This window comes from Rhineura floridana, chromosome 4 (assembly GCF_030035675.1).
Source record: "Rhineura floridana isolate rRhiFlo1 chromosome 4, rRhiFlo1.hap2, whole genome shotgun sequence".
Lineage (NCBI taxonomy): Eukaryota > Metazoa > Chordata > Lepidosauria > Squamata > Rhineuridae > Rhineura > Rhineura floridana.
The window spans coordinates 193,559,224-193,582,820 of NC_084483.1; the positions used below are offsets into that span (position 1 = coordinate 193,559,224).

At 39.5% G+C, this 23,597-nt stretch overlaps 1 protein-coding gene and 1 pseudogene across 24 annotated transcripts in view; one reads left to right on the plus strand and one right to left on the minus strand.

Annotated features, from left to right (window-relative positions):
• Positions 1-23,597, minus strand: part of NRXN1 (neurexin 1) — a 1,438,606-nt gene that overhangs the window by 1,404,694 nt on the left and 10,315 nt on the right. Inside the window, exon 3 of one of the 24 annotated variants that reach the window (XM_061625692.1) lies at positions 19,774-21,020. The exons of the other annotated variants lie outside the window; for them this stretch is intronic. Within the exon in view, the coding sequence (XP_061481676.1) occupies positions 20,857-21,020 (164 nt within the window). The 3' untranslated portion in view covers positions 19,774-20,856. Of the gene's footprint in view, positions 1-19,773; positions 21,021-23,597 lie in introns of those variants that run through there. 24 annotated transcript variants of the gene reach the window in all.
• Positions 16,628-16,746, plus strand: LOC133384595 (5S ribosomal RNA; annotated as a pseudogene).

The following is a 23,597-nucleotide window of genomic DNA, read 5'->3' on the forward strand; positions in this document are numbered from 1 at the left end:
GAGAGCATCTGCTTTGCATGCAGAAGGTCCCAGGTTCAATCCCTGGCATCTCTAGGCAAGGCCGGGAGAGAACCCAGTCTGGAATCCTGGAGAGCTGCTGCCAGTCAGTGTAGACAGTACTGAGCTTAGGTCTGATTCCATATAAGATGGCTTCCTATGTTCTAAACTGCAAAATATGAAAGAGGTGAGGACAGATACTTACTTATTTTGTTATTTATATCCCACCTTATTGTACACTAAACGCAGCACGAAAGCCATATAAACAACAACCAGAATTTCAAGACGCAGAAGACTAGGAGATGAATTTAAAACACTTGGCATATTATTACTTAAAAATCCTTAAAAATGCATTCTGTGCTTCTTGCTGAAAATTAAAATTGCTTGAAAATTTGGTCCAGGGACTTAGAGCTAATCCTTGCTCCTAACCAATAGTTACCTCCCCAATAGAAAAGATTTAAATCTTCCTCCTTCATCTTAATAAGTGTGTGCAGAAGTGTCTCATATGAAGAGATGTACTCTCTAAATTATAAAGTCAGTATGAATTACTGAGGGCAAATATGGCTGCCAGCAATGTCCAGTATCACAACAGCACTTTTTGTAGCATCTGTAATTGTGGCCAGCCATATCTGTGATTATTCAGTTCATCTAAGATGTTTTCTGCATGAATATGTACCTGGGAGAGTTAGGGATGCTCACAAATCAAATAATATGCATTGCCTGACCTTCACATGCAAAGCCCTCTATTGGGTATTAAGATCAACAAGACTGGGACCATTACATGAAAACAATGCACTTACTGCAAGCAGCTATGATGAAAAGGGCACGTTTAATAATCCTGGAGGGAGGTGCTATTTATGTCTATATGCAAAGTGCACACACACAGAGAGAGAGAGAGAGACGCTGCAAAACACACACACACACACATACAGGTCCTTGTAATACACAGTGCCTTTCAAAACTAATCAGACCCCTGACCAATGCTCTCCTTACTGAATTACAAATGGTACATTGTAATTTCATTCTGTATGATATTTTATTTTGAAACACAAACTCAAAATCAACTATTGTAAGGTGACATTGATTGGTTTTATGCTGGGAAATGTTTGTAAGAAACATAAAAAACTGAAACATCGTGCTTGCATAAGTATTCAACCCGTCTGCTGTGGAAGCTCCCAATTTACACAGATGAAAGAAATTGCCCTATCAAGGACAATTACCTTACTGTTGGCCTCCAACCTGTAAACCATTAAAATTGCTGTCACAGGCTAGAGCTCATTTTCGAGCCTATCATGTAGCGGTGATGGCAGCGAAGAAACTGCACTTCTCTACCACCATTGCGTCTGCTCAGTGTCGTCCGGTGATGCTTTTCCGGGTGTTATGGGGTCTTTTGGGCTCTGGCCCTACATTAGACCCTGAGCCCTCAGTCGCTCGCTGTGACATGTTTGTGAGGCACTTTGCAGATAAAATTGCTTGCATTCCAACTGACTTGGACTCCTCTTTAACTACAGTTGTGCCAGATGTCCTCGAAGCTTCCTCTGGTCATTTTTCTATGCATACTTTTCAGCTTGTAAAGCCTGAGGATGTGGACAGGATTCTGGGAGAATCAAGGGCCGCTACTTGTTCCCTTGACCCTTGCCCATCCTGGTTAATCAAATCTGCCAGAGGGGCTGACTGGTTGGCATATTTAATTAACACCTCCCTAAGGGAAGGTTCTGTGCCAACATTGTTGAAGAAGGCTGTGATAAGACCTTTGTTAAAAAAAGCCTTCATCAGACACTGTGGATCTTAACTTCCGCCCAATCTCTAATCTCCCCTTTCTGGGCAAGGTGATTGAAAGGGTAGTGGCTGCTCAGCTCCAAGCAACTTGTTTCAGTGTGTTATGTTTCTTACAAACATTTCCAAACATAAAACCAATGCCACCTTACAATAATTGATTTTGAGTTTCAGTGTTCCAAATCAAATAATCTTATAGAACGAATTACAATGTACCATTTGTAATTCAGTAATATGAGAGCATTGGTCAGGGATCTGATTACTTTTGAAAGGCACTGATAGGCAAGCCACCACCCACACATGCTGTCCATCAAAGCAATGGGCATTTCAGTAGTATAAAATAAAGTTTTTCAATAAGCAAGTTGCTTTACACAGCTTTACAGCTTTTTCCACACTTTCAGGCAATCGTGATGGGAGTCACCAAGTGATCTTGGATGGCTCCTTTCCATTTACTCCCAAAACCAAATTTGTGGTGCATATAAAATAAAGAGGCAAAGACTATTCAACCCCAAATAAATACATTTTGAGACACTGTGTGCGTATTATATATAATATCTAAAGATGGAGAAGAAATTCAAATCAGTCTACATTTGAAGCTGAATCTATGAAATCCACACTTTCTGAAACAATATGAGAACCAAAACAAAGTCATCCTTCAAAATTCACATATCTGAATTTTGCAATGCAGATCTCAAACCAAACAACATCTACAAAAATGTGCATAGGGGAAAGTGTGCATAAAAATGAATAAATTTGTGAAACTATCATACAAAAATACATTATATTAGGAAAAACTGCCGGCAAAAATGTGTGCATTAGTCAAAGCTGCATACAAAAAAATGGGTTTATTAGGAAAAACTACTAAAATGCTGAAGAATTTTCATGAGGATTATAAAAAGAAATTGCAAATTCTGCAGAAATGTGGAGAACTGAATTTAATATTGGAAAAATGAGAAACTGAGACAACTGAAATTGACAGACCCTTCTATTCTTAATAGCCAACCCTCCTTTTATCACCATTCTTAGGATGACTGTGTGAGAGTGCATGCACAGACATCAATACACACAACAACATTGAGACTGTATATATTTAAGCTCTTATGTCAACTGTATTTTGAAGAAGGAATTTCACCAGCCATTTCAGGGCTAGATTTTGAAATGTCAAGCATCATATAAGAACCTCAAACCAGCAAAAGGAGCATGAAAATAAATTGCAGTGGATAAGCAGAATGCTATAAAGCAGGATTCCTTTAAGAAGCAGGCAATTTTAGATCCATATGCATTATATCTTGCAAAGGGATGGAGGTTAGCTTTTTGCCCGTTCATTTATCATTTTCAGTAGAAAATAATATTGTCTGTTTCTAAACATGTTCCGGCAAACTAAATAAAGACTGAGACCAGAAAATAATGATTACATATACCTATAGAGATCAAGGCAAGGAAACAATTATTGCTTCTGTTGAGGAACTGCAAATTTCAATAAATGGGAAGGATCCCTACAAAGATTAGCTGGTAACATGTAATGGTTTTTTTAAAAAGAAAACCAAATAGTCCAATTTAGCAATTTTTAAGTGACTGTTTTGTAACACAGTTGTTATACTAGGTCTTAAAGACGAGAAGTAGAACTAAAGTCATATTAATATTCTGGATCTCTTGATGCTCACCTTTTTTTATTTAGCGGTTTCTTAAGGCAATAATAATCTGATGGTCATTCCATATCTTTTTTTTTTTCTTTCAGATGTGAACATGCTGTGGTTACCTATTTGCCGCATGCAGACTCAATCATGTTCCCTTTGACTGTGCATTCAGTGCAGGGAAATAATTTTTACTCAGCATTCGATTCCCTCCCTGTAGCTGAATTCCAAGCAGATTGAATCATGGCATCCTTGTATCAGAAAAGAGCCAATTTGCTCTGGGTGCCTGTTATAAGAGGACCTGAGCACCTCCAAGTTTTAACATTTATTTTTCTTTTCCTTGGGAAAGAACATCTGCGATGCTTGCAAATGCTTGTATTTGCTGCACCAAAGAGGGAACAAGCAGGGAAGAAAGGGCTGTCGCTGAGTGGCAGAGCATGTGCTTTGCATGCAGAAGGTCCCAGGTTTAATCCCCGGCATCTCCAGGTACAGTTCAGAGAGATTTCTGCTGTCAGTCAGACAATACTGAGCTAGATGGACCAAAGGTCTGGCCTGCAGTAAGGCAGCTTCCTATGTTTCTTTATTCCTTCTTTCTGATGTGCAGAACAAGCAGCAGCAGCAAGAGTTCTCCCTATAGCAATCACTTACCCCAGGCATAGGGAACTTATGTCCTTCCAGATGATAGACTCCTATCAGTCCCAGATGGCATAGCCAATGATCAGGGATAATGGGAATTGGTCCGACAACATCTGGAAGGGTGCATCCCCAGTCCTTGACCTGCCCCTTACCTGTTTGTCCAGAAAGATGAGACCTCTACATGCTTAGACTTGTCACCAATGGCAAACATGGATGAACCTTTATAACACCCTCTTTTTTTCCTGCTCGCTCTGGAAAAGGGATTGAATGACAGTTTAGGCAAATTAAAATGAGGGTTGTGAAAGGGAAATAAAAATGGTGCTGAGGAGACAAGCACCTTCTCCCCTCCCCCCCAAAAATGGGAGGTGCGTTTTAATACTCAAAAAATAAGAACACAGGACAGGGTTGGTAGTTTGGTGACAAAACTGCTTTTCAAGCTGCTACTATCGTGAAAATGGCCACTCAGAAGTTGTGACTGTATTTAGATTGATCCACCAGCTTGCACTTTACATCTTCCACTGCCTTTCTGGGTACAGTCAAGTCAAGTCACATGGAAGGACAAAGGTCTGTGTGACCTGCCCAGGCTATTTCATCTGTATGCTTTTGCATTAATGGTAACACAGAATGCACAAAGTTGCCTACTTTAAACTCTTATGTGTAGAGTATCTTGAAACTAATTTAAGAAAAAAGGGTCTAGTGCTGGATAAAACTATCAAAATGATAGTTTGTGTTTGAAGTGTGCATAGAGGACAGAGAAGGAGGTTACTGGCAAGAGAAGGTCTTTTGTATTTGGGGGGTTGGGATAATTTTTCTTCGGCATTTGGGGTAAAAAAATGCCCCCAGCGCATTCCACATTTTTGGTGGCAGCTACCAAATGGGGCATTCTGGAAATTTAAAACTGGCCATGAACTGCCAATGGAGCTTTGAAGAGGTCTGGTAAGTTCTAGCCACCTCTCAAAAAGTCCTCCCTAAAATCAGTGAATTTCCACCCCACCCCCAACCATTTTGCTGAGAATGGGACTGCAAAATTGGGAATGAGGCATTTTACCCAGCCTTCTATGTCTGATGACAGGGTGAGAACAAAATAGTTGCAATTAAAACATGCACATATTTCTAAACATGTAAAGAAGAAAAGCAAAGGGATAGCTAATTTCTTACAGAGGTTGAAGAGTTAATTCGGAAACATCCTGCTTGCTATACACATCTCCATTTGCACACTGTAATGTGAACTGCTCTTTGTAATGGCCTTACATGTATCCTTAATTACATGAAGGCTTTGCCCCTGGTAGAAAAAGACTAGACTTGAGTTTCGTGGCTTTTAAGTAAAATGAGAACTCTCTGCTGTGTGCAGTCAACAGAATGCCCATGTGTTCTCCCTTTCCATACTAAAGGCACATAATGTAAGTGCCACTTTAATGGAAAATGACACTCAGTTGGAAGCTGATGGGTGGCACAATGCAATATGAAGCTGACAATAAACCATCTACCTCAATATTGTCTACACTAACTGGCAGGGGACTCTACAGGGGTTTAGACAGCAATCTATCTCAGCTCTACTTGGAGATGTGAGGGACTCTGAACTGGGAGCCTTTTACATGCTCTACCACTGAGCTACAGCCCATCCCCATCTAAAGCACATGACCTGCTTTCATGAATACATGCCTTCAATTTGCAAAGTGCTTTATTATCTTAGGAATAATCCCTTGGCAATTTGTGCTGCATATGCCCCATGGCAGTACTTTGCAGAACTCCCATTCACTTCCATGGGATTTGCACCATACAGATTCCCTGGTGTTTTATGCCTTTTACTGTTTTCTTCCTTACAGCAACACTGTGAAGTAGATCACTGTTTTTCCTATGTGATGAATAAGGAGGTGAAACTGAGGAAGATTGACCAAGACAGAGGATAGACTTGCTCTATGAATTTGGCTGCTGTGAGTGCCTGAGTCATGGTTGAATCACAACTCTGGGATTGTCTTGGTACAGCAGATTGTCTGAATCGATTTTACTCTGACTTCAGGCCTGGTTATGGAATGGAGAGTGGACACAGCCTTGGTTGCACTGATAACCTATACTAAGAACAAACTACATTTACCCAACCTAGTGCCCCACAGGTGTAGCCAATGGTTATCATGGCCAATGGTTATAGATGACAAGAACTATAGCCTGTAGTCCAACATCTGGAGTGCACCAGATTTAGGAAATTTGGAATGAGAAAGTACATCAGTGTTGATTGTGTGTTGCGTCTCAGCAGCTTTCAGTATTTTTATGGTGGTTCACTAGGGGATTTCTCTCAACAAATTGGCTGTTGTCAGACAGCATTCCACAGCACTCCACTCTATCCCAAACAATCCTTTAACATCTGCATGGGAAGTGGCGAAAGAGGACATTTGGGAACTTTGAGGATAACATTAAAATGCTGATGATGCCCAGCTGTTATCACCACCAACGCCACCACTGCATGTCATGGAACCTGATGATATGCTGGATTGACGGCTGGGGTCAGTAAGGGACAGAGGATGAATTTCATTCGCCCCCCACCAGTCCCTTACTAAACCCAGAATTGGAAAAGGTTCAGAAAAGGGCAACCAAAATGATCAGGGGGATGAAGCAACTCCTCTATGAGGAAAGGTTGCAGCATTTGGGGCGTTTTAGTTTAGAAAAAAGGCGAGTCAGAGGTCACTTGACAGAAGTATATACATTTATGCATGGAATGGAGAAAGAGGATAGAAAGAACTCCTGCATGGCACTAGAACTAGCGGATATCCAATGAAAATGAATGTTGGAAGATTCAGGACAGACAAAAGAAAATAATTCTTCACACAGAGCCATAGTTAAGCTATGAAACACGCTGACAGAGGAGGCAGTGATGGCCACCAACTTGGATGGCTTTAAAAGAGGATTAGGCAAATTCATGGAGAATGAAGCTATTGATGGCTACTAGGTAAGATGGCTATGCTCTACCTCCATGTTCAGAGGCATCATGCTGATTGCTGGAAAATGCAGCTGCGGAGATTGCTCTTCTACTCCGGTCCTGCTTGCGGACTTCCCATGGGCATCTAGTTGGCCACTGTGAGAACAGGATGTTGGCCTAGATGAGCCACTGGCCTGATCCAACAGGCTTGTCTCACGTTCTTATGTTCTTACAATACAGAAGTGTTTCTGGATAGCAGGACTACCAGTCAGGAAACAGGGGTCCACCCTCTCTTGGATGGGTTAAATCCCCTTGAAAACTGAGGTTTGCAGTCTGGCTTTGCTCCTACATACTTAGGCAGCAGTCATGCCAGCAGTACTAGTGCACAGTTTAGGCTGGTGTGCTACTGCCCAGAGATACATGCAAGGCCAGCCAGCCACAGCAGCTGCAGCAGGAAATTCAGCTGAACAGACCACTTTCACAGTGGCATACAAATTGGGCTGATGCACATATGGACCAGAAACTGAACTCATATGCATATAGAAATATGTATTGTATCCACAGCTGCATCTGGGAATTACATTCAAAATGAGTGCTGAAATTGGTATGCATGCTGTTCTATTCTGCCAGGAAGGGCAGATTAGATTATTCTATTGCAAATTTCAGTTCAAAAGAAATTATAGTGCTTCTTTAATTTAAACAACCATCATTTTTCTATCTCATTCCTAATTCACTCACCTTCATTCATTTCAATATTTGCTTTACAACATCTATGTGTTGTATACTTTGTAGGTCCTTTGGGGAATTGGTGGCCCTCCAGATGTTGCTGGGCTTCCAACTCCACTAGCCATGTTGGCTAGGGTTGATGGGAGCTGAAGTCCAACATCTGGAGGGCCACAGATTCCCCATCCCTAATGCAGGTCACAGAGAAGAAACAGACCTAAATTGTCACAGCTCTCTTGTTTCTGAGAAAATACATTTAGAAATATGTGAACAATCTGTGCTCTATCTGCATTAGTATACCCAATTAAATGTATTTATAACAGTTGTATGCACCTTTCATTATTGATAACTTATGCTTGAGATCGTCTACAAGTAGGCTTCCCAGCCCTCTGCAGATTTGGTAGGCCTAGCCCCTTTAAATCTCCCTATTCAATCTCATTTAGCTGATTTGGATCACCTGTGAAAACCTCACCTGTTAAAAACTGTGGCAGGGAAGCTGACCTCTGCAGGGAATCCTCCTGCTCCAATTGTGCTGGTCTTTTGATACCAGGAGAGATCTAGATGCATGTAGCTATCACTTTAGAGCCAGAATGTGTGTGTGGGGGGAGGGCTAAGAAATGTTGGGAAATAGGTTGACTTAAATAGGTTCAGAAATAATCCAGTGTGATCCACAAATTGCTTGCCCATCATCACATGGAACTAGAGAAAGAATCGCTAATGCTGTGTCCTCCAGATGTTGCTGGACTACAACTCCCATCATCCCTGACCATCTACCAAACTGGCTGGGGTGGGTGGGAGCTGGAGTGCAACAACACATGGAGGGCACTGCATTGGCTACCCCCCATTTAAAGATATTCTGTGAGTCTCCATGTCTTCATTCCATTGTTTCTACTGGTCATAAGGGAATATGTGGAGATAAACAACGCAATGGCCATGATCCCAACAGTTAGTACTTTCAAATGTTACAGAGGAAAACAGGTTTTGGTAGCGTCTTCATGACTGTGTTCTGGCTCTAGGTTGCATCTAAAGAGGTTGTTCAGGTGGCCTTAAGTTGCATATAAAAATATCGTTCAGGAAAGCCACTTGTTCTTTACGATTACATATTCCCTACATTTCTTTCATTCTGGCCACAGTGTTATTATGAACTGAGATACTGGCAATGATACCATACAAATTCTCACAAGAAGTATTTAAAATCAGGGATGCCTTAGCTATATATGTTTTTCAAATAAACTGCTTTGTATATTATTTTTAAGCCTATACATATTATAAAATAAATTAAGCTAGTAGCAGTGTTCCCACAATCTCTGTCTTCTTTTTTGTTTTTGGCACTCTCTATTAAAGAAAAAAATCCACAATGATATGTGAATGATAAGACATTATCAAATTGCAATTTATTGAACAAGAATGTGACATCCAGCAAATCTTAATTTTTCCGCAAGTGTTCATTTTAGCCCTGGGATCATTAAATTTATTCCACAAAAGGAACAGTTCTACCTGCCTAAGGCTGCATGCATGCAAGGTCTAATAAAAATCAAATGTGCTCCTTCCTCTACTTGTTGCTAGTATTGAAATTATGCACAGTATGTTACAGTGTATATTTCCTAACAAAGTCAAAACTCTACATCCCAGAGAATTCTCATGCATTTGACAGAGATGTTTTCTAGTCTGGTAAAAATGAACCTAAACAGTTGTAAGTTTCGGTCCTGCCTATCTGAAAACTTTGAACCCACTGCAGAAACATCCAGTGCTTTCAGTCCCACAGGTCTTGAATTCAGAGGGGACATCATAACTTTAAAATATCAGATTCATGGATACATTCATAATGCATGTTGGTTCTCTGCCTCAGGGCTTAATATTAAGATACATATCAGAGGTTGCCATTAAAAATAAAAAATGGGAGGTATTAAAAGAAAACCCAACATAATTCTGAATTCTGCCAAGCAATTTTCTTCCTTTGCTGTCACTATGATATCTAACCATCTTCCATATCCTAAAATAAAGACTTTTTAAAAAAGTTTACAGATCAGCCTTTTAAATTCACAATGAGCTGAAATTCAGTTTACAAATTATTTGTGGACTTGCATGTTCCCAGGCAAATTAATCTATTTCTGAAAACCATTCCAGCTAAACTACAGCAAGGGGGATACTGTTGAGCTCTCCTATAGCACCATAAATTTGGCTGACGGTATATGGATGAGATATGCAGTGATCATTACAACAAGTGAAAGGCAGGAGTAATCATTAGTAACCCTTAGTTGGATAGGCAGAGTCTGTTTAGAGGTGAAGTGACAGTTTTGCCTATCCCTGTGTGGTACAGATGGATCTAATAAACAAAGCAACAAAATGTTCTGAAGATCCCTATTTGAGACTAAAGTTAATGGACAGTTTAGTCTGTGCTTTTTCTAAGTTTCTACCTCCCTTGAATCCTTCCATATTGAGTTGCTTGCTGAAGACCTGCTTCACACGCTGCAGTGAATCACAGAAGATTCTGGTGCATGTTCTGTGGTGCACATTTAATTCACTTCAGGCACCAGCAAAGCCTGTTTGGGCTTACACTTGCCCCCTTGAACTGAAAGCACAGTGTAGAATAGAGGTGGACAGAAGGTAGAATGTATGGTCCTTTACGCCTGGAGTCCCCAATGTGATGCCCATGAGTTCAATGGCATCATAGAGGACTTCACTAGTGCCCATGAAGCCTATGACACCCTCCCTGCACGACACCCTCCCTGCACAACACCTTCATCATGAGATGGTGAGGCTGGCTACCGTTTTGCCCCTTGAAAAGTGCACAATGTTGGAGTAGCAAGTCGGAAGACTGATGCTCTTTTCCACTTCACCTTTCAGCTCTATGTGTTTTTTCAGGGCTCAGTGTTCCCTCAGCATCTGAACAGAAAGCAGTGAGAACAACAAGGTAGGAGTTAAACAATGGAATTTACTCCCACAAAAGGCAGTGATGGCCACCGTTCTAGGTGGCTATAAAAGAGGATTAGACAAATTCATGGAGGATAAGGCTCTCAATGGCTACTAGCCATGATGGCTATACTCTGCTTCCATGCTCAGAGGCAATATGCTTCTGGTTTCTGTTGGAAACCAGAGGAGGGGTGAGTGCTCTTGTGCTCAGGTCCTGTTTAGGGGCTTCCCATAAGCATCTTTTTGGCCACTGTGAGAACAGAATGCTGGACCAGCAGGCTTTTTTTATGTTCTTAGGAGGGAAAGGGGAGTGACCTGAGAGAATCAAGTAGAGAAAAACAGAGAGGCCAGGGGCAGAAAGTCGCACTACAGGAGTGGATCAAAGAGGAATATTTTACTTCTACTGGATCTGACTTACACCCAGGCACCTTAGAAAAGAAAAGTGTCTGTAGTTGTGTGCTTTCTTTCTGTCAGAGAGGGGTGGGGAAGAATGACTTTGGGAGGTCAGAGAGAAGCAACCAGAGGGAATAGTGCCTACGGTCAAAACCCCAAATGTGGGCATAGTCCCAAAAAAAGGTTGGTGACTCCTGCTAAGCCCATTTCCAGTGGGCTACCTAGTGTCTGCTGTTATTTCTTCCAGGAAACGCTGGAGAAGGTAGAATTTGGCTCCAAGGCACTTCAGCAAGAATGCATACTCAGGATTACTTATCACAAATTATTTATCATCATTTGGAAAAAGTATAGACTACTAAACCTGAGCAAGTATCATGGTGGCATACAACAATAAAAATACAATAAATAAGACAGATGAAAAACCATTTTTAAAAAGAAACTGCTATTGCCCATGAGTCAGCTCATCTTTTCAGGAAAGCTTGCAGAAATAAGAGTATCCAACAAAATGTGTATAATGTCAGAGCCCATCTAACTTCAATGAGCAGCATGTTCCACAAGATAAATAGTTATGCCGCAACATAAGAGGTACTGAGTATTGCTTTATATATTTATATATTTAAATGAACCTTTGGAATTGTTGTAAACAAGTCAATGTAGACTACAAAAGACTAAAAGTGCCCACTACTGATCTCAAACTGCATTGGAGGGGGGAGTGGTTCATCACACATGCCTCTTCACTGATCTTGTCATGCTAATGCTCCATGCTAATCTTTCAAGGAACCTCGGTTTACCTAGAACAGCGATTCCCAACGTGGGCTGCAGCACCCCCCTGGGAGGCGTTACAGCCTTTCAGGGGGGCATTGGTGTGACTACAAACGCTAGGGGGGGATTTGGGTTCATTAGGGGGGGCGTTGACATTTGGCGGTGGTCTGATGCGACAGTTGAAGCATTTAAGTTTAATTTTATTTAGTACACAAATTATTAATTTTTAAACTGTTTTGTTCCCAGTTAGAATGTATTTAATAGTCTCAATTCATGGAAATAACACTATAAATAGTGTGTGCTCTTTAGTAAAGAAATTCTGAATAGCAGCCAGTGTCATATCAAGGAATGGGGATATTAGCCACACCCCGGCACTAGGTAATGTTCCGATGCTGTCTTCAGGGATGTTGGAACCAATCATGAGAGAGTGTTTGATAAGCTGGGTGTATTGGTGGAGGGTGCATTCTTCCAACGGATGAATGCCGTGTGCAAATGGGTGACGCAGACACTCAGTTATTCGCTGGTTTTCTTCAGGAATGGGACACACTCGCTACCCGTTGTTTCTGTGATGTTTACTTTTATATAACTATGTATGTGTATTAATAAATCATACTAAGAATTCAATGTGTAATCTAAGTGCAATAAAAAGGCATGATAAAAACAATCAGTAAAAATAATTGAAAATACCTTTTATGCATTACTCATATTTTAAGGGAAGAATAGGAAGCATTGGCATATACTTAATCTGAGGGGGGTGTTGGGCACAAAAAGATTTTGCAAAGGGGCATTGGGTTGAAAAAGGTTGGGTAACGCTGACCAAGAACAACTTTTAATCCATTGTTTTCATTCTTCTTAGATGGGAACATCAGCACTCTACAGAACAGCTGATAAGATTTGATTCTGCAACACCCCTACTTGTGTCCACAGATGGGTCATTGTTTTGGAAAGAATACTGAAGATATTTTTACTTAGCCCTCCATAGAAACTCCTAAATTATTCAGGCTTATATTACATAGACACTGTTCTTCCGGGCAATGTTCATAAAAAGTTATAGGTCCAAGAGTTGCTAAAATAGCTCCTTTCCATTCCTGGCAGCTTTTTCATCTTTGCTAACCTTTCCCTACACATTGCTTCAAGTTTAAAGTCCAGAAAAAGTGGCTTCAAAACTGGTTCTAAGCTACGCTATTCTTAGTATTTTTGTATGCAGACATCTGGGATGTTTGAAATGCTAACTTTAGTCTGAATTACTTTACTTTAGTCTGAATTAAGCGATTATCTATAGATGACTTCAGCATCATTTAGCTTTTATTCGTAAAAGTGTAATGAAAGGTTTTGTACATCTGCACACCTTAGCATGCTGCTACCTCCCTCTTGTTGCTCAGTGGCCCAGTTTTGGCTACAATTCTGTCAGCACAACCACCTGAGTTTGCTAATAGAGGGAACAAGTCGGACCTCCTCTAGGATGCTGTAAGTTGGTTTTTCTTTTCCAGCTGACACACAACATTCCATGCCAAGTGAGCATGCTCAGTCCTCAAGGGCTGCTTATTCCAGCTCATGTGGGCATTGCTGGGAATGGAACGGCTGATCCGGTGGCTGGGAGGGCAGTGTAAAAATGATGCTGTTGGATGAGTGGTAAACTCAGTGGGAGGCAGATTACATGGGTCGAGGGTGTTTTCCTTTTCCCCAGTTTTGGAGGCTTTTTAAGGTATTTCATCTGAAAGGCAGAGACAAGTAAGTATGTTTACAGTCTTAAGGGGACATTGCACTCTTCAGAGTGGATTGTACAGGGTTGGAAGAATGGTTGCTGAATATTGTGAGCTTTGTAGGGTGGTGGAAATAGTGGATCACATTATTTGGAATTGTGTGAGATATGTGGAAGTTAGAGAGCCTCTCCTCCATAGGTTTAGGGACTTGGGAATTGCAAACTTGTCTGTGGGATTGGCCCTTTGGGATAAGAATCATTGGAAAATGATGCAAAGCTCTAAGAAAGGCTGTGAGTGAGATGCATTAAAAAAATTGCCAGTAGGTGGCAATAATAGGGCCTTTCCTTGGCCTTGATTATTAAACCTGAGAAGACTTTCCCCTCTTAATTTTTTTAAGTGTACTTCTGTAAACCTTCAAGTTCCCCAGTGTGCTGATATCTCCCTCTGGTCTCAGCAACCAACCTTGTTTTGGCTCCATTTCTTTTGGCTGTCACCACTAGAGTTCACTGTTAGAAGGCATGATTATCTCAGTGGGAGAATACATGATATGAACGGGGGGAAACTCCCAGGTTCAGTCTCTGGTATCTGCTTTTCAAGGATGACAGAAAGCAGTGCTGGGAAAGATCTCTACTAAAGACCTTGGGGAGCCACTATCTGTCTGGGCACCTGGTTGGCCACTGTGAGAACAGGATGCTGGACTAGATGGGCCACTGGCCTGATCCAGCAGGCTCTTCTTATGTTCTTATGAATAAGCAACAGATAACAGTGGTCTGGCTTTGTGTAAGGCATCAGATCATAAAATATTAGAGTTGGAAGGGGCCTATCAGGCCATTGTGTCCAACCCCCTGCTAAATGCAACAATCTAAATTAAAGCATACCTGACAGGTGGCTGTCCAGATGCCTCTTGAACGCCTCCAGTGTTGGAGAGCCTCCGTAGTTCATTGGTTTCATTGTCACACCGTGCTAACAGTTAGGAGGTTTTGATTTCAGTTGAAATCTGGTTGCTTGAAACTTGAGCCCATTATTCCAAGTCCTTCACTCTGGGATGATCATGAAGAGTTCCTTCAGTCTCTCTTCAAAGGGCTTTTTTTCCAGTTCCCTGATCAACCTCATCGCCCTCCTCCAAACCTGTTCCAGTTTGTCTGCATCCTTCTTAAAGTAGTCTCCAGAACTTGATGCAGTACTCAACATGAGGCCTAACCAGTGCCAAATAGAGGAGAACTAATACTTCATTCTATTTGGAAACCCTACTTCTGTTAATGCAGCCTAAAATAGCATTTGCCTTTTTTGCAGCCACATCATGCTGTTGGCTCATATTCAGCTTGTGATCAACAACAATCCCAAGATCCTTGTTACATGTAGTATTGCTGAGCCAGATATCCCCCATCTTATAATTATGCATTTGGTTTCTTTTTCCTAGGTACAGAACTTACTTAGCCCTGTTAAATTTCATTCCATTATTTTCAGCCCAATTCTCCAGCCTATGAAGATGACTTGGAATTTTGTTTCTGTCTTCCAGGGTATTAGCTATCCCTCCCAATTTTGTATCCTCTGCAAATTTGATAAGCATTCCCTGCACCTCCTCATCCAAGTCATTAATAAAAATGTTGAAGAGCACTGAGCTCAGGACTGAGCCCTGCAGTACCCTGCTCATTACCTCCCCCCAGTTTGAGAAGGAACCACTGTAGCCAACTGTGGATCCAAGTTTGTAAGATTCAGGCTCTTTTATGCTGGGAGAAATATCCCAGGTATAGAACAGCCTATAAAGGTTATGAGCCTATATGTAATGCAGAGGCATAAGATGGTAAGTATAGTTAGTGGGTTTTTTAAAAAAGTAAAACTTGTTGTGACAAAGTATAACTATACGTAGAAACCACTACTGAAAGAAATTACTGTACCAACAGATAAAGGCTTTTTTTTAAGTGCCTTTTTATTAGCATAATATCTGAGACCAAAGCCATAAGGGCCATGGTTCCCTGTGCTCCATGTCCAAGGAAGCAACAAACTATTACAGTGTGATGGAAATGCAAACTGGGAAGGTTGATTTGGCTCAGAGTTTAATAACTAGTCTGGTGCAAGGGTAGTCTCCAAGGAGTTTTATCAAACAGGGTCTTGAGGCTGAAAATCAACTTCAATCTTTAAATCTTTTACTTTTCTTAATCTTTCTACTTTTAACATGTATCCTTCTTAATTTGTGTTCTATTTCGTTTTTGTTGTGCTTTCTGTTGTTTGTTTGTACATGTTTTTGTGATTTTTTACTATGATATATTGTATTTTATCTTGTTTGTTCACCGCCCTGAGAGCTATTCTGCTAAGGGCGGTATATAAATTGAAATAATAAATAAATAAATAATAAATAAATAAAGGAAGAGAGATTACTCTGTCAGGCATCTGTGGAAAGCACCAATGCAGGAAGTTCCTGACATTATTAAGAAGTTCACATAAGGTGATACTGACTAGAAAATAATATTACAAAACGCTTATTTAAATCTCCTGATGAAAAGTGTAAATGCTTGAAACGTGTTGCTCTTCAGTCTTTATACCCACATTGAAAATGTCTGCCAACACATTTTAAAGAGGAACAAGATTATGAAAGGGTGAATTTTACAGAACAGTAATACTAGCAATGATTAGGAATTGTTTTTTGTTTAGATTGGAGGAGGTGGGGACAATGAAACTCAATCTCTATGCATATGGGCTCAAGAAAAGGAAGACTAAAAAATGTCCAGCATTATGAATTACATGGTTATTAGGTTTTTTTTTTTTTTCATTTTCAGCTTTTAATAAATAACCTTGATAGATACTGTTACATTTCACAGTGGATTCTTTATTAAAATTATCGATAATCTGCTCTTGCATCTCTCTTAAATGTTATTTATTTAAACCTACTTTGAATAATTTCATGTTGGCTACAGCTCTCCTGCATCCAGGATTGAGTTGGTAGCCACTGATAGACTTGTGCTCTATGAAAATGTCTAATCCTCTTTTAAAGCCATAAAAACTAGTCCCCATTACCACATCTTGTGCCGTGAATTCTCTAAATGAATCAGGCACTGCATGAAAAGACTCCCCTTTGTCTCTCCTGAATCTCCCGTGAATCAGCTTCATTGGATGACCCTGGGTTTTAGTATCGTGACAGAAAGAGAAAAACTGCACTTTATTTCCTTTATAATTTTGCCTACGGTCATACTACCCTGAACACGCCCAATCTAGTCTTATCTCGGAAGGTAAGCAGGGTCAGGCCTGGTTAGTACTTGGATGGAAGACCACCTGGGAATACCGGGTGCCGTAGGCTCAGAGGAAGGCAATGGTAAACCACCTCTGAATACCTCTTACCATGAAAACCCTATGAATATATCCAAAAAAGATTCATAGGGCCACCATAAGTTGTAATCGATTTGAAGGCATATAACAAGAATTTATAATTTTATAAACCTTCATCATGTCCCCAGCCTCAGCTGCCTTTTTATAATGTAAAAAATCCCTACAGACTAGGGTTGCCAGGACAGACACATTCCAAACCCTAAGATTTCAGGGGTGTGCTCTAGTGATGTCATTAAGCATGATATATTAAGCATCAACCACAGTTGCTTGGAGCATACCACTCAAATAAAAAAAATTCTCTGAATGGAAATTAAGACAGAAATCTTAGCTAAACGAGGCTGTTTCCAGGTTCAGCTGAAGTGATGGGATCATTCCTCCTCACCTGCTTAGAGAGCCTGGATAAGGAACACTTAAGCTTACTTGCTTCTGGCAAGAAGGGTTTAAGTGCCGTAAGGCCAGCCCAGCCACAAAAAGGCCATTGCAGGAAGAAAGTCTAGTGTTGTGGAGATGTTAGATGGGAGCACTCAGGAACAAAGATGGATGTTCTGAAGGCTGCAGTTCTAAATACATTTACTAGGGGACTGCAATTCAGTGATAAGGAACTTCACTTACACAATCCAAAATTCAGAATCATGCCACTTTAAGCTGTTTTGCAACTGCTTTATATATGTTTTATGGTTATTGGATTTTAAATGGCTTTATTTCTTGTTGTGAACTGCCTTGGTTTCCAACCCTACCTCACAAGGTTGTTGGAAATATTCCATATAAACACACACTGGAAATGTAAAAATACATACACCTCATATAATAGTTTATTGACAAAACCAATTGGCCACTGTAGAACATTTTTTAAAGTATTAGTTTCCTGCCAACAAAAAGCATCGAAGAGGGAGAGAAAGATTTACAACACAATCCTTTTCTACGTTCACTTAAAAGTCCCATCGATCTTCAGTACAAACCTAACCATTTCTGCTCAAAAGTACGTCCTACTGAATTCAATGGGGTTTACTCCCAGGTATGTGGAATTAGCATTGCAGCTTTACTCCCAGAAAAGCTTCATATTGGGAACTTTTTCAAAACAGGTTATGAATAAGACAAGCAAGTTGCCCTCTTCAACAGTCCAGTAAAATTTAAACTGGTTTGACTCCTTTATTAGAAAAGTATAACACTGCAGCATGTACACTTTTTAAAACTTCTGTTCAAAAATTATTTGAAAGATAAAATGTATAATATGCCATTTTTGGCAAGTAATTAAAAAACATGCATGCACACTTTTATTATAATTATAACTAAAATTGTTTACTGTGTATGCCCACCAAGATCCTGCTATGATCTTCTGTAGTGTAATCCTATGCATGTTTACGCAAAAGCAAGACCCAATCCTGTACAGAGAAAGTACTCTTTATGGGGCTGAAAGCTATATATTTACTAAATTCCTGATGTGAGACAAGCTGGAAAAGGAAATTGTGGGTTTAGGTATAGCCTGTGGGTCAACAAATCCTGTCAATCACAACCCTGACTTCACTTATTGGCTAAAAACCTGAAAGGGCAGGGATTAGAGCAGCCCGTACTAACAGAAGTTGCAGGGGGGCAGCTGACATATCTTTTGAACCAGACCACCTAGAAACTTAATTTTTTAAATAATAATAATAATAATAATAATAATAATAATAATAATAATAATAATAAAAGCTAAGAGTCTGGAGATTAAGGTGTCTCACCCGGAGACGACCCAAAAAAACTGGAGTCTCCAGACAAAAGACAGACATCTGGCAACCCTACTACAGACTGCAACCTTTCCTCATAGAGAATGTGTTCCATGCCCCTGATCATTTTGTTTGCCTTTTTTTGCACCTTTTCCATCTCTACAATATTCTGAGATGCAACAGCCATACCTGTATGTATTATTTGAAGTGTTACCACACTATTGATTTCTGTAATGTCATTATTATATTGGCTGTTTTGTTTATGACTCCTTTCCTAACTGATCCTGAGATTGGTATGTAGCTTTTTTATAGCAGCCACACACTGGGACATTTTCACTGAGCTATCTACCATAACTCCAAGATCTGTCATTTTTCATGCACCTCCTCTGTGAGAGAGCTTCCCCTGCAAGTTCCAAACGTATCAAAAGCCCACTCCGGAGTAACTCAGAGCAGGGCTTTTAGTGCCGCTGCCCCTGTTCTGTGGAACCAACAGCATTCCTGTCAAGATGCAACAGGCACCCACTATCTGCACTTTCCAGATACAGTTGAAGACAGTTTTGTGCCAAGAAGCTTTCCGAGATGAATGAATAGGTCTCTGCCATGGGTGTCTACTTTGCATTGTTTTTAATGTATCTGCTATTATTTTCGGTGTCGTATTTAACTTTTTAAAGCTCTTGAAATATATGTGGGAAGAAGAAATGGTAATGGTGGTGGTGGTAGTGGTAGTGGTAGTAGTAACAACATTTTTCCTGCCTGTGAACTCCAGGTCAGTATTTTATGCTGTCTTCACACTGTCTCCAACATCAACAATCCATAGCAACCATTAAATGTGTAGTAATAGAATTTATGAACAGTAGTGAAGTGGTGAAGAGTGTCAGCTGTGAGATGGAAAGTCCCTGGTTCAAATCAGTCATAAATGCACTAGATTGCCTTAGGCAAGCCTCTAAGTCTCGCCCTTCCATCTGTAATATAGAGCAGTCCAGGATTCCCTTTGAGGCTAGAGATCGACGTTAACCCTTTTATTGCTGGAATTCATAAATATATTATTAATCATTGCCTTCAATTATTGAGGATGAGTGATTTTAGATTGCCAACACAGTATATTTTTGGCCAGTCTGTTGAGACCTCCTCTCTCAGAAATACTGGCATGTTATATGTTCAAAAATGCTAGAAGAGCATATGATCTTTCTGTTATTCTTCAGTCCAGTCAATGCAAAAGCGGTTAAACCATTAATTAAAACGAGAATAAAAAATGTGGTTATGCCAGTTCCTCAAAAATCTTTATTTTTCCCTTGGTTGCATATTTTTACAGCTTGAGACATGGGATGGAACATTATTCCTATGATATGACAGGCTGTAAATGGTGGAGAACATTTTTCTAATAGCACTTGGGTTCTAAACCATGCCCACTACAGCCCTCCAAGGCAGATAAACTAAAATTTCATATGCATATGCAAAATGCTGCATTTTGTAGTATAAATAGACCTAGTCCACTGTCTATTGTATTGCCCACTCTGTTACTGTCCTTTAAAAAATAATAATAAACCTGACTGGCTACACAGAGCATGATCTCAGGATGACATTGCCAAAATACATTTTCTATTGAACAACCAAGACTACAATGCACACAGAGTGACTGTATTTGCTGTAGTGGCCAGAAAAATGACCATGCAAAACTGAACACAGTTTTGATTTTATATAACTCTAATCTAAAATTTTATATTGTGTGACAACTTTAATGTTCTGTTCTTTATTTTTATGTTGTGCTCAGTACCGTACATTCAGGCTGCAATGCTATGCATGTTGATATAGGAGTAAGCTCTACTAACTCAGTGAGACATACTTCTGCGTAAACTAGTATAAGACTGTGCTGTCATTCTCCTGTCCTGTTAAAACCTATGCTTTAAAACAAATAAATTAATCTGGTCTCAGTACTAGAATAATACTGACCTACTTTGCAGTGTTGTCGGAAGGATTACTGAAACAATGAATGTGAACATTCAGAAAGTGCCAGTAAAGTACCATTATTATCACTAGTAGGAATACTAATAACATATTAAAGAACAGCCATGGAATCTGAGATAAATAGGTGATTCAATAGAGGTCACAGACCCTCTATTTCTGCAGTAAACTCAGTATTTAAATCAGGGGTCTTTTTTTAAAAAAAAAATGTGCTCAATGATCTGCACAATAAAAAGTAAAACCTAAGGTGTGAAAAGAAAACTCATTAACAATTCCTTTACCCATTATCCTATTCTATTTTATAAGAAAGACTATATAAGAAACACAAACGTATAATAAAAACCGATGAAGTTTAACAACCAGAAAGACTTTCTGATTAACTTTTATGCATGTACATCTGTGCTCAGTATATTTTAAGCACTTCTATAAATAATGAAGGATGATGATGAACGACTCATCCTTCTCACAAACCAAAATGCACCATTATCCAAACATACACCATCTTCAGTCAGTGTGTTTTCTAGGCCACTGGATAAATCCCACTGACAATTTTCAAGTCCACAAGGACTCAGAGCCACTAAAGAAGAAGAAACAACTGCTATAAGCAATAGCTGGCAAAAGTCTTAAGCCTAATGAGGGGAACAGGTTGTGCATGTCCCCTTCCGATTTTATTTTGCTTCCCCTAATTAGTTGCAAGAATGTAACCTAATCACAGAGTAATTCAAACCTTTGATTAATCAATACAGCTACTCATTGCCGTTATGCAATCTAACATATTTGATATGGTTTTCATTAACAAATAGGAAGTGAGGGCTTAGGGTGTAACAACTCTCTGTAACCGATTGGAAATTTTGTCTTTTTTCTGAAAGAAATGTTAAGCAGGTGCAGTATTGTACATTAGAAACACTGCATTTCCCCCTGTAATCAGCATGCACTGTGTTGTTAGCACTTGGCTCAAGAATCTTTGCCATTACAGTAACAACAGATGTGTTGGGCTTCTAGGGATGCACTGCACTCTTACCTGGGAGTAAATCCCATTGAAATTAGTGGAATTTGCTTGTAAGGCAAATGCAGACAAAATAGGGCTGTACATTTAATAGCTAGCTACGTCATTATACTTTTCTGAAATGGTTTATGAGTTTTACAAGCATCTAGCATCAATATGAGAGTATAATTTGAAGGGAAGCACCATTATTTCATTTTTCTAATGTAGAGATATGGCATCCTCTCCCTTTCTTTTGGTTCTTCATGTCCTTATGTTTCCTGCATTAACGTTTCTTATTAATTTACTTGTTAGCTGTTTTCATAAGAGGCGTGCTGGAGATCTTGCCGGAGATCTTGTGGGAGGGAGTTCCAAAGAGTGGGGGCCGCCACTGAGAACGCCCTCTCTCTTGTACCCGCCAATCTGGCTAATAATAAATTTAATTTCTTCGTCGCCTATCTGGCCAATGGCCACTCTAGGCGACTTACAAAATTGTTAAAATACAATTGATAAAATACAGTAATACAACATAAAAACAACACATCTGCAGCAACAATATTAAAACTGGGTAGGAGGCATTTCAGTTATAACAATTAACCCTCCCCGGATACCCTGAAGGCCTGCTGAAAGAGCCAGGTCTTTAAGGCTTTCCGAAACACATTTAGGGATAACATGGATATAGAGTGTTCTAGACAATTTTAGCATATATAATTCCTGTTATGCTAATAACTGACTTAAAATGCAGTCCTACATATCTTCTCCAAAGTAAGCCCAATTGATTTTAATGGATCTTACTCCCAGGTCATTGGTATACGACTGCAACCTCAATCTTGCAATCAATTACCATGTCAATTAGGTCAGTATACTGAAAAAAAGGGACACCTAAATTCATTTAAGTGCTCCTTTAAGGTTGCATACTACATTGAAACCAAGTATTTGCAAAGAACACCAATACACCAAAGGTATTTCCCCAAGAGCCAGTGAACTGATCATTCGGGTATATATTACAGTTTCAACAGCATTTGTGAATGTATGTAATAAAAAAAAATGGATTTTTTGCACTAATAATAGAGAAGTAGAGAGACAAAGAGCTGACAAATTCATAGAATGTGAAATGACCTGAAAACCTAAGTACTGGACAATAAAGACTGGAAATTTACATAATAAAAAGCACACCCAAAAATATCTCTTTTCTATAGCCAGTGAAATTTGATTAAAAGTGATAAAGGCAAATTACTCAGTTATTATTGACAAGCAGCCACTCAGTGAACACCTACATCTGGCCTTTCTTGAGTCTATTTTGAATGCTGAATAATTTCTACTTCTCTTTTTCCTAAGATTATTTCCTTTTATTTATATATGTGTACAAAAATATGTATTCTGTCTCATACGCTATCATTTACAACAACTTTGACTGTCATTTCTCGTCTAGCAAATACAACAAAAATATTTCCTATCTAAATCAGAAGGCTGGAAAAAGCATCTACAAAAAAATAGAAATACAAGTATCATTTCTTTATTTTAAAAAAGGCCCAGATTAATCTGCAAATAAAATAAATCCATTCATATTACCAAAAATAGTTGGCATTGTCAATGAATATTCAGTGATTAAACCCTTTTAAAAATTGGTAGACTACAAGCAACACTTTTTTTTGCTTTCTACCTTTTCTGGTTCTGAATACTGACCTCTGAAAATATCCCAGTCAAAATCATTTTACAGTTGCATATAGCCTTATCTGACTGGCATATCAATTGGCTAATTCCATTATGTAAAATGACATTTACTCCGATATGAAATTATAAATCCACTCCAATTCATATACTTTGCCCATTGATGAGCTGTGCAAATAAATCATTGCTAGGACTTCAAACAATCTAATGATATTAATAAACCTACCCCAAAGATAAAGAATAAACTCAGTTTCTCCACTATCCTCATACAAGGAGGAAACCCAATCACCTCTCCCCCCATGCTTCCAGACAATAATGGAACTGGAAGCAGTCAAATCCACAAACCTGTTAAGCTAAAATACTTGCTTTTAAAGTTATTTAAATGAAACAGGTTTAAATTCAAGTACTTCAGCTGACCTAGGTTGTGGATGAACTTGAAAGTCCATTTCCTAAGAGGGGGTAAAAAACCTCCTCAAAGATAACATCACATTACTCATTCCT